This window comes from the organism of the source record quoted next, assembly GCF_019968955.1.
Source record: "MAG: Porospora cf. gigantea A chromosome Unknown PgA_NODE_838_length_10351_cov_344.094, whole genome shotgun sequence".
NCBI lineage: Eukaryota > Apicomplexa > Conoidasida > Eugregarinorida > Porosporidae > Porospora > Porospora cf. gigantea A.
In genome coordinates, this window is record NW_027151922.1 from 1 (window position 1) to 10,351 (window position 10,351).

A 10,351-nucleotide genomic window follows, 5' to 3' on the forward strand; every position below is an offset into this window, starting at 1 on the left:
TCCTGACGCAGCTAAATCCGAATCCTGGAAACTCTTCCGACACTGAGGAAAGTGATTTCGTCGGCTTTTCGAGCTCCAGCGAGGAACACGAGGAAGATATATTTGACGATGATGATGACGACCCCAACAGATCTCGACCACGGAGGGCACGCAGACGCACACCTGACTACAGGATTAAGAATGGAGACTCCGACAGCCAATCAGAAGGCTACGCGCCGTCGGGCGTCCAAACTAGGCCAACACGAACTAGCAACCGAGTTCGCAATCAGAAGATAGACCTAAAAGCATTCTTGGCATCGAGCTCTGACGAGGCTGACAGTGGGAAGGGGCAGGTCCCTCCGCAGGTGCTGCCCTGTGTGACTCCTCTGACACAAGAGCCGTACATTGACAAGATCATCGAGCACCGTAACTTCGGAGGTGCACTGGATGACCGCGAATTCTTAATCAAGTGGGTGGGCAAGTGCCACTACATGAACACTTGGGAGCGGTTTGAGGAACTGAGCAGCTGCAACGTGAAGGGGATCCGCAAGATCGATAACTATCTGAAGAAGCTGCAGCTCCAAAACTTGGCGGCCAACGACGACGAAATGGAGTCCATTCTCATTCGGGACGAACTGGAGCGGCAATTAGACGCAGACGCCATGATAGTGCAGCGGATCGTGCGTATGATCACCGTGGAGGTCCCCAAATCGTTTGTTGACCACTATAGAACCAGTCCCCTCCGTCTGATGAGCTTGGACATTCCGCTTGAGGAAGAGGATGAGAAGGTGCAGGTGACTCGGGTTCTGGTCAAGTGGTTGAACCAACCCTACGAGGTCTGCACCTGGGAAAACGATACGTTTCTGAGAGAACTCGGCTTTGACAAACCCATGGATGAGTATCTCGAGCGTGAAGACCGGTTATGTGGGCCCTCTAGCGCCAGCCACCCTCTGAACGCCCACGACCTTGGAACGACATCATTCGAGCCCTACGAAGCCACCCCGACTTTCCTCAAAGCAAAGTTTGACCTTCGAGACTACCAGCTCATCGGAATCAATTGGATTGTCTCCCGAATGAAGAAGGGTTTCTCTGTTCTGTTGGCTGACGAGATGGGTTTGGGCAAGACCATCCAGACGATTGCCGTCGTTGGTCACCTCCTCGAGCGAGAGAGAATCGCCAGTCCCATCATGGTCATGGTTCCGCAGTCAACTGTCGACAACTGGAACGAAGAATTTGAGCGCTGGCTCCCTCAGGCTAATGTCGTCGTCTACCACGGCGGAAAGGTCTCCAGAGAGGTGATCCGAGCGTACGAGCTCGGCACCGTCGTAGCCAAGCAACCAAACAGCACCGCTCAAGGACAGATGGTACGCTCTAAGTACAGCAACCCTCTAAACCGAGCTCGTCCACGAGCGGATGTTATCATCACGACGCCATCCATCTTAACTAGTCCTGATGACCTGGCGGTTCTGCGTTCCATGGATTTCTTCCTTATGATTGTGGATGAGGCCCATTCCCTCAAGAACCGCGACAGCAAGCGGTTTAAGGAGATGATTCTGATTAAGTCGAGGTACAAGCTGCTTCTCTCAGGTACTCCACTCCACAACAACCTAGAAGAGCTATGGTCACTTCTGCACTTCATGAACCACCAGCTCTACTCCTCATACGAGCACTTTCAAAACCAGTTCTGTGAGATTGAGAAACTAGACAGCATGGGGTCGGAGAAGTCGGCTCAGCTGCAGCGGCTACAACAAGAGCTCTCCAGGTTCGTTTTACGGCGCGTAAAACGAGATGTTCTCAAGTCGTTGCCGACCAAAGTAGAACGTATTCTGCGCGTAGAGCTCAGTCCAATTCAGGTCGAAATGTACAAGAACGTTTTGACGAAGAACTTCGAGGAGTTGACAAAGTCCACGGGTGGGAAAAGCAGTCTACAGAACATCTGCATGGAGCTTAAGAAGGTGTGCAACCACACGCTTTTGCTTTCCAGTCCCCAAACTCGCGAGCAGTTCGAACAGGAGCTCCTATGGGGTAGTGGGAAGGTGGTGCTGCTGGAACAGCTCCTGAAACGCCTGAAGGCCAAGGGAAACCGAGTTCTCATCTTCAGCCAGATGGTCAAAATGCTGAACCACCTCGGAGACTTCCTGAACCTACAAGGTTACAAGCACCAAAAGCTCGATGGAACCATGTCCAAGGAGGTTCGGAAGAAAGCTATGGACCATTTCAACGCTCCAGACAGCGAGGACTTCGTGTTCCTCTTGAGTACCAAGGCGGGCGGACTCGGGATCAACCTGACTAGTGCAGACACTGTTATCATATACGACAGCGACTGGAACCCTCAGAACGATCTACAGGCGGAAGCACGAGCACATCGCCTCGGCCAAACCAGGACGGTGAATATCTACCGGCTTGTCACCAAAGACACCATCGAGGTGGAGATCCTGGAACGGGCGAAGCAGAAGCTGGTGCTGGACACGCTCGTGGTGCAGGGACTTAACCAGAAAACCGACGACAAGGGCCTCCTGGGAGGGCAAAAACAGAACTCCATCACGTTTTCCAGAGAGGAGTTGGCCAGCATCCTGAAGTTTGGAGCCTCGGGGCTATTCGCGAAAGACGTTGTGCCCAGTGAGATTAATTTGGACACTGTGCTGATGGAGGCTGAGGATCGTGCTAAGGAAGACCAGGACGACGATTGCTCTGCAGCGGGACAACTCATTAGCGCCTTCAACAACATTTCAGATTTCAGGTATGAGGCTCCAGAGGTCAAGCAGCCAGCCAAGCGCAAGCGCAAAGGAAAATCTGACGACGGAGCGGACGTATCATTTTGGAGCGAGCTGCTAAAAACAGAGACTCCCCCAGAGGAGAAGAAGGACAAGAAGAAAGTAGAGCGAGAAGATTTGATGACGACTCTGAGCTCCTGGATAGAGAAGTGCGATAACGACGGTGTGCCCCGTGTGCCGCCCTCCTCAGTCTGCGCTGGTGGTCGCCTACCATGTTCGGAGTGGTCAGACGTCACGGATGCGTGCCTTCTATCGGCAGTCTACAAGCATGGCTTCTCCAATTGGAACGTTCTGAGAAAGGACCAGTCTCTCAGTGAGGTGGACATCATCAAAAAGGTGGGAGCTATTTATTGTCAGGCACGAATCCCATATTCTTCTCTAATTTCGACTACAGGCGACGTCCTCTCAACTGAAATCTAGAGCCACCCGCCTCCTGCGGAGTCTGCGAACTGCCCTAGCTGCCCCAGTCCCCCACCACCGGAGCAAGAGAACGCGACGAGAGCCCGCCCCAGCTCCTACTATGCAGACGCGACGCAAGACCAAAAGACAAAAGCGAGGAAAAGTCGAGGACAGTCCTGCTACGGATGACAGCTACGTTCTGGACGATGACGACGAGTAAGCCTTCACTCTTCGTCACTGCCGTCGGCGGTTTTCAGCGAACGAATCATCAGCATTTTCCACTGCGATTAATCATTAGTGTGTAAAATAGTACTGGTACCATAAACTAAAACACATTAAATAGTAATTCAAATAGTAATACATGCTTACGTTGGCTGACAGTGTGTAGTCGTGCTGAGGTCCACAGTTAACCAGCAACAGGTTAGTCGCGGACTCGTACAGACGAATCATGGCCTTCCTGCAAGGGAAGTGAGAGGGTATTGCCGTAATAGGTCCTACTTTTCAAAGTTAGTGATATCCTTAACCACCGGATCGTCGCCGTCGATGACCTCCCAGAAATTCTCTACGAGTTGGTTTGCCATGCAGTCCGCTAGCTCCTCGTGGAGCCAGGCCAATGTGTAGGAAGCGAAAGGACATGAGCGTTCAGCGAACTCGATCCGCAATCGCTGGTAGTACACGGCGGCGTCGTAGCGTTTTGTTGCGCGGTAGCCCTCGAACAGAACGCCCTGCAGGTGGTACAGAACCCAATGAACCTTGAACACCCTTGTAGCCTCGATGTAGACGGCCTCCACATCCAGCATGTCGTCTGTGTTGGTCTCTTCGAGGCGGGCGATGTATCTGCCGAATGTAAAATAATAGGAGGCAAATGTATTTCATAGCGGTGTAAATAATACAATTGTATGTAGATTAATCCAATTTTCTTACGCGTCCTCCATGCCGATGTAGTTAACGACCTCCTCCTGCGTCATTTCGTAGCGGCATGTGTCACAGGGGGTCACTCGGGTTTCTGATTGGTCAGCTGACGCCGTGAAGTGAATGGACCCGGCCGCGCAGGACGAACATCTGAATGACCGTGCTCTGTCAGTGCTGAAAGGTTATGGTGTCAGAGGAAGAACAGAGAACTCACGATTGGCAGCGTTTGCACTGACAAGTGAATAGCCAGCCTTCGGTTTTCTCCCGTCTGATCGGTGTCGACTTCAACAGATCCTCGTCACCAATGTAGGTAATAGTGATCTCGTCTCCAGGACGCATGTGTTGGCGAGCTCGGAGTACGAAAGAGTCTTCGGGGCCATAATGCCATGTGGCAGTGGAGCAGCAACTGTGCGACATGAAGGAGATCTCTGAGGGGAAAAATTTAAGGGATCCACAACAGTGCAAAATAAATTATATAATAAATATACTACTAAAGATACTAAATGTATCAAGTCGTACTGTCAAAGATGACAATGCCATCCTTCTCCGTGTGGTGCCCGAAGCAATTATATCGCCAGGAGTTGATAAACTGCTCATACTGCACCGGGTTCACGTCCAGAAGATTAAGCCTCTGGCAGACACGAGAAATATCTGCCGAAACCGTCGGATTCTTCTCTGGCCTCCATTTCTCCCCTAGAATCCGTTGCTGTTGAGAGTTGAGACGCCGACAGGAATAGATGCTAGCAAGGTGCCACACCACCGGCATGTCGAAGGCCTGCTCGCTGTTCAAACTGTTCAGTTTCTCCCAGAGAACCTCGTCTACCGAGGGTATGACAGTACACAGAGGCTTCTCGACGAAGATAACATCACCCGGTTTTAATGCGTATCTCGTGTAAAGACACCCTGCAAACCATAAGCTGTTCCGAAAATAAAACCTCCAGGATATATAAGAACCTCTGAAAAAAAAACCTACGGCCTTTTTCTGGCGTCGCCTTGACGTAGACGCGCCGCATCACCTGCTCCACCGAATAGGGGGATAAATCTTTGTTGGCGGCCTCCTGGTGTGGGTAAACCGTGGACTCGCATGGCGCAGGTTCTTCAGGCGGCTGCGATTTCAGTTGAGCTTGAGATACATCCACTTTACTGGGGGACACTGTCGTCCATTCTCCGTTCTCATCCTCAATGTAGTACTGGTAATAAAAACTGCCGAACAATTAAAACAAAACAGGTCATTTTGTTGAGTCACAGTTCAATTAATGCCATTATCCCGTCCACGCAGGAAATTCGTAGCTCACCCATCTTCACCGAGGTAGTACTCGCTGTCAGGATCCGCGTCGGTGTCGTCCTTCCGCTTGTCGAGAGTCGCCGTCATGCGGTGGTAAATTCGGCAATTCTACAGATTAGTCTTCAACACTCGCCATTATGTGAACTGAATAAAATATGCGGATTCTATTACTCGTTGCATCTGTCGCTTCGATCAGTGACCTCACCTGTCGGTCCCGCTGCGACACAGTGAGCTGTTTGTGAGGGCAACGATCGGTCACCCACGCAGGGGTTGGAGTGAGCCTGCTCCCAGGAAATGTGCAATCGTTTCCTTGACGGAAGACCAGGCGGCCGTGTCGATTGTGCGTGACACAATGTGTGCAAAGCCCTACATCGTTGTGCGGGGGCGGCTGGATAACCAAGGGGTTCAAGTGAATGTGACGCCGTCAAGAGGGTGGGCTGACTGTTTGAAGCGGTGTGCGACCGCTAGGTGCTTGTGAGCGTGACTATAGGAGTACACAGATACGCTACGCACCGAAATGAGAAGTGTTGGATGTTCACGGGCCCTGCGCCTGCAATTCTTGGGGCCGTGAAAAGCTGGAACACACCCTGCATCACCGAGCTTCTCTACCTCAAGCCCCGTGGGGGTCGAAAGCGGGAGACCACCTACCGAGAGGGGCTGGTGGCTGGCTCTTGCTTTCAGGATGGAATCAAGTTCCTTTTTGATGAGAACTCTCTGTGGTTCATAAGGCTAAAAGGTCTTTCAGCCCTGCGGTGCAGAGCCAAATGCCTCCGAGAACGTATGTGCCAGTTCTGGAATCACCACGAGACTTTGTGTTATCTCTACGAGCACTCCTTCTACACAAGTCGACAGCCCGCTGTAGGGTGGACGTCAGGTTGGAAGACTTGTGATCGCCGGGATGAAGTCGCCGACACGCGAAGCAAAGGCGCTGTCGTGGGACAGGTGATTGCGGAAGATTATCTGGACTGTCTTTATCGATGCAAGCAAGACGTGCGATGCTTGCTGTTTTCCTTCGACCTCACATCAGGCCGGTGCATCTTCCAGGGCACGTATCTGGGTAACCATTCCGCCTACGGTTGGGTTACTGGTAGGCCGGGAAGAAAGAGTAACCCTAGCTGCGAACTATTTGAGACTCGTTTCGCTGGAAGCCCTGTCTGGGTAGACCCTTTCGTTGTCGACTCCAACGCCTGTCGCCAGCAATGTCAACAGCGCAGTGACTGCTGGCAATGGTCCTATACTGATGGGGAGGGATGCTCGGCCTTCAAAAACAACTTCAACAGGTTGGTCAGAGACATCAAATCGATTGCTGGAGAAGCCTACTGCCCCACTCTTGGTTGTATATCTGGCTACGGGTTCAACGGTTCACGTGTCGACGACTTTTCGTGTGCAACGTTCTCGCTGTGTCATGAGCGCGCCCATGATTTGCAGGCTGCTGTTGCCTCCTACCGCTGGGATGTCAAGAAGTGTGAGATTTTTACCAAAGGCACTCTGACGCCAGTCGCTGAGGCGCAGACCTGCTTCTTCACCTCCGAGGCGAATTCGGACGCACTACACACCAACCAAACTCCGCTGTTCCCAGGGAAGAACTCTGCACATCTTTTCCAGCTAACTACGAGAACGGCTTCGCTTAGTGCTAAGGTGGATAACAGACCTTCTCTCCCAGAGGACTGCTCGAAATTGTGTAACGAGTCGGCATCCTGCGCGACATGGAGTCATAGTTTGTACGATAATGCCTGTACCCTGCACTCAACGATACCCCGAAAACGTGAGTTCGGTGTAGTCTTTCCGATACTCGATGTCACCACCACAGAAGAAGCCACAACCACGACAGAAGAAGCCACAACCACGACAGAAGAAGCCACAACCACGACAGAAATAGCGGCCTCTACGACGACAGAAGCCGCAACAACAGAAGACGCCACAACAACAGAAATAGCCACCACTGCGTCGACAGAAGCAGCTACAACTACAAACGAAAAGGCCACCACAACAACAGAAGCAGCCACAACAACAGACATGGCCACCACTACGACGACCGAAGCAGCCACAACGACAGAAATAGCGACCACTACGACGACAGAAGCAGCTACAACTACAAAGGAAAAGGCCACCACAACAACAGAAGCAGCCACAACAACAGAAGCAGCCACAACAACAGAAATAGCCGCCACTATGACGACAGAAGCAGCCACAACTACAAAGGAAGAGGCTACCTCTACGGCAACCGAGGTGGCCAGAGATCCAGAGGGGGCGAGTGATTTCGGACCCTTGACTCCACACCTACCTGTTGACGTCCGTCAGTGCACTGTCCAGGGTATTCTGCCGGCGTGTGCGGTCTTCGACGCCCTGCATGCCGTTTCCTTAGACCACTGCTATGCCAGTTGCGCATTAACCAAACGCTGCGAGGCGTTTTCGTTTCTCCCTGACCAACGGATGCCATGCTCCCACTTCAACTGTTCTGATACCTGGCGCCGCTACGACGGAACGCAGACCACGCGCATGCGGTGTCTGAGGCCGGTGGATATCAGGTGAAAATTTATATCTTACACTCTTTTAACTTGCCCTTTAACTGTTTAATAATTCCCCTCCCAGTCCCTGTGCCCTAGACGATGTTTCCTTTGACGGCGGCGACTTGGCACAATCGCGAACGTCGTCGTTAACAGAATGCTGGAGAAGCTGCCTTCGGCTAGAGGACTGCATGTGAGTTTCGGTGTAGATCTGTTGAAGTTTATCTCTTCCCAGCGGCTTTTCCTTCGACGACACCGCTACGGAAATAAACTGCTTTCTGAAGTATACGGATGCTGGCGTGACCACCCGAATCGGATTTCGCTCTGGGTACAGAAGGTGCCCTGAAGCTCTGTTGAACCAAACCAAAGTTGGAAACAGTTAGTTCCACACGTAACAGACTGAGTTCCGTTATTTCATAGTTGACGATAGTGTATGAGTTCCACAATTTTCGCAGGTCGCAGTTGACAAACATTATGTGAACTGAATAAAATATGCGGATTCTATTACTCTCTACAGCCATCACCAATGCCAGTGCCGTAGCAGCCATGGATGCAGCTGTCGCTGACCTTCCGGGAGGCAAAGCCAGCGCTGTAGCAGCCATGGATGGAGCCGTCAGTGACCTTGCTACAATCAGTCACCTTCCGAAAGGTATCGAGGACTGCCAGTCCCGCTGTGGCTTTGTGAGCTGTGTGTAGGCGACGGTGTGGGTCTTCCACGCAGGGCGTGGAGTAAGCGCAACAGCGATGTCTGTGCGATAGCTTCCTTGAAGGAAGATATGGCGGCCGTGTCGATCATACGCGACGCCTTATGTGGCACGGACTTCAGAATTGTACGAGGACAGCTGACGGTGCACGGCATGCTGGCCGAGGGGACGAGGTCAATGGGGTGGTCTGAATGCATTCAGCGGTGTAAGACCGCTAAGTGCTTGTGAGCCTGGATGTTCGGTCACACAGATTCGCTACGCAACTAAATGGAAAGTGTACCTTCTTTGTGGACCAAATTCCGGTTGGAGACCTTCCCCCCACCATTGATGTGTCGCTGCAGCAGCACTGCCTCGAAAACATCCGATACACCCGACCCAAGAGCCGCTCTGTGGGCTGCACCTTCGCCGGAGGTATTGTGGAGGGCTCCTGCTTCAGTGTCGACACGAAATTCCCTTTCATTGAGGGGTCTGGATGGTTCAAGCTCGTGGAGAATCGCACACCGCAGACTTGCAGAGCCAAGTGCCTCCAGGAAGGTATGTGCCACTTTTGGAATCACCACGAGACTTTGTGTTATCTCTACGAGCACTCCTTCTACACAAGTCGACAGCCCGCTGTAGGGTGGACGTCAGGTTGGAAGACTTGTGATCGCCGGGATCAATTCCTAAACTATCGGCACGACGGAGCTGTGGTAGGTCAAGTCACAGCTGAAGATTTTCTGGACTGCCGGTATCGATGCAGACGAGAAACAAGATGCGTCAATTTCTCCTACGAGCACGAATCCCACCGCTGCGTTTTTCAGGGGAGACACCTGGGGTTCACAGTGTCGCCTGGATGGGATGCTGGCTGGCCGGGAGCGAACCACAATCAGGACTGCGAGCTCTTCGAGACACGCTTTGTAGGAGGAGCAGTCTGGGTTGACCCTTTCGTCCTCGACTCCAACACCTGCCGCCTGCAATGTCAACGGAGCGGTGACTGCTGGCAATGGTCCTATACTGAAGGGGAGGGCTGCTCCGCCTTCAAAAACAACTTCCATGAGACGAGAATGCACCTGACGTCTCTATCTGGTGAGGCCTACTGCCGGTCGGCTGGGTGTGCTCCAGGTTACACTGTAGAAGGCACAGTCAAGGAAACATTCTATTACGTGTCATTTTGGCACTGTAACTATCTATGTGCAGAGCGAGTGTACTGCATTCTCTTTTCCTACAAGTGGGACGGGAAAGTCTGTACACTTCTGACTGACGGCGTCTTCAGACCTGATTCGCAATCGCAAGCTTGCAGATTTGCATCAGAAGGATTTTCGATTTCCGGACTGACCACAGACCAGACCTCCTTATTCCCTGGGTCTCGGGCTGTGGAGCTCTTCGACCTGACCACTAGGTCTACACCAAGTCCGAGACTGCTTGGGTCAAACAGGAAACCGTCCCTGCTGTCTGGCGTCGGAGATATTTTGTACTCCTTCGTTTCCAGGGGGTACGCCAACCAGGCTGCAGATGTGGCGCACAATCCTCCCAACGAGGCCCCGAGCCGATTACTGGTCACAGATGATCCTCTAGCGCCACTGCTGGCCGCGCCGACCCCGACGGACTGCTCTAAATTGTGTATCGAGTCGGCATCCTGCGCGACATGGAGTCATAGTTTGTACGATAATGCCTGTACCCTGCACTCAACGATACCCCGAAAACGTGAGTTCGGTGTAGTCTTTCCAATACTCGATGTCACCACCACAGAAGAAGCCACAACCACCACAGAAGAAGCCACAACCACGACAGAAGAAGCAACAACCACGACAG

The 10,351-nt window shown here is 52.3% G+C and overlaps 5 protein-coding genes across 9 annotated transcripts; 2 read left to right on the forward strand and 3 right to left on the reverse strand.

Annotated features, from left to right (window-relative positions):
• Positions 1-154: 154 nt before the first annotated feature.
• KVP18_000131 (uncharacterized protein) lies at positions 155-3,372 on the forward strand (the record flags this gene model as incomplete). 2 transcript variants are annotated; one of them, XM_067950846.1, is made up of 2 exons in its annotated part: positions 155-3,089; positions 3,148-3,372. In XM_067950846.1, coding segments are annotated over 2 exons (3,160 nt in total), but the record flags the coding sequence as incomplete, so codon positions are not given. The 2 variants fall into 2 exon arrangements, with proteins under 2 accessions (XP_067806150.1, XP_067806151.1); XM_067950847.1 differs by having other exon boundaries at positions 471-3,089.
• Positions 3,373-3,376: 4 nt separating this feature from the next.
• KVP18_000132 (uncharacterized protein) lies at positions 3,377-4,120 on the reverse strand (the record flags this gene model as incomplete). 2 transcript variants are annotated; one of them, XM_067950850.1, is made up of 4 exons in its annotated part: positions 3,377-3,433; positions 3,522-3,609; positions 3,651-3,989; positions 4,077-4,120. In XM_067950850.1, the coding sequence occupies 4 exons, from the start codon at positions 4,118-4,120 to the stop codon at positions 3,377-3,379; spliced, it is 528 nt and encodes a 175-aa protein (XP_067806152.1). The 2 variants fall into 2 exon arrangements, with proteins under 2 accessions (XP_067806152.1, XP_067806153.1); XM_067950851.1 differs by lacking the exon at positions 3,377-3,433 and having other exon boundaries at positions 3,447-3,609; positions 4,077-4,087.
• A 154-nt stretch (positions 4,121-4,274) lies between these two features.
• On the reverse strand, positions 4,275-4,830 carry KVP18_000129 (uncharacterized protein; the record flags this gene model as incomplete). Its single annotated transcript, XM_067950842.1, has 2 exons — positions 4,275-4,492; positions 4,584-4,830. The coding sequence occupies 2 exons, from the start codon at positions 4,828-4,830 to the stop codon at positions 4,275-4,277; spliced, it is 465 nt and encodes a 154-aa protein (XP_067806146.1).
• A 100-nt stretch (positions 4,831-4,930) lies between these two features.
• KVP18_000133 (uncharacterized protein) lies at positions 4,931-5,436 on the reverse strand (the record flags this gene model as incomplete). The annotated part of the gene is made up of 2 exons (XM_067950871.1): positions 4,931-5,267; positions 5,360-5,436. 2 exons carry the CDS (start codon positions 5,434-5,436, stop codon positions 4,931-4,933), a joined length of 414 nt encoding a protein of 137 aa, XP_067806154.1.
• Positions 5,437-5,504: 68 nt separating this feature from the next.
• Positions 5,505-10,114, forward strand: KVP18_000130 (uncharacterized protein; the record flags this gene model as incomplete). 3 transcript variants are annotated; one of them, XM_067950843.1, is made up of 7 exons in its annotated part: positions 5,505-5,587; positions 5,617-5,823; positions 5,850-7,114; positions 8,374-8,548; positions 8,578-8,784; positions 8,811-9,767; positions 10,045-10,114. In XM_067950843.1, 7 exons carry the CDS (start codon positions 5,505-5,507, stop codon positions 10,112-10,114), a joined length of 2,964 nt encoding a protein of 987 aa, XP_067806147.1. The 3 variants fall into 3 exon arrangements, with proteins under 3 accessions (XP_067806147.1, XP_067806148.1, XP_067806149.1); XM_067950844.1 differs by lacking the exons at positions 5,505-5,587; positions 5,617-5,823; positions 8,374-8,548; ... (1 more) ...; positions 8,811-9,767; positions 10,045-10,114 and having other exon boundaries at positions 5,881-7,881; XM_067950845.1 differs by lacking the exons at positions 5,505-5,587; positions 5,617-5,823; positions 5,850-7,114; ... (1 more) ...; positions 8,811-9,767; positions 10,045-10,114 and having other exon boundaries at positions 8,349-8,552.
• Positions 10,115-10,351: the final 237 nt, after the last annotated feature.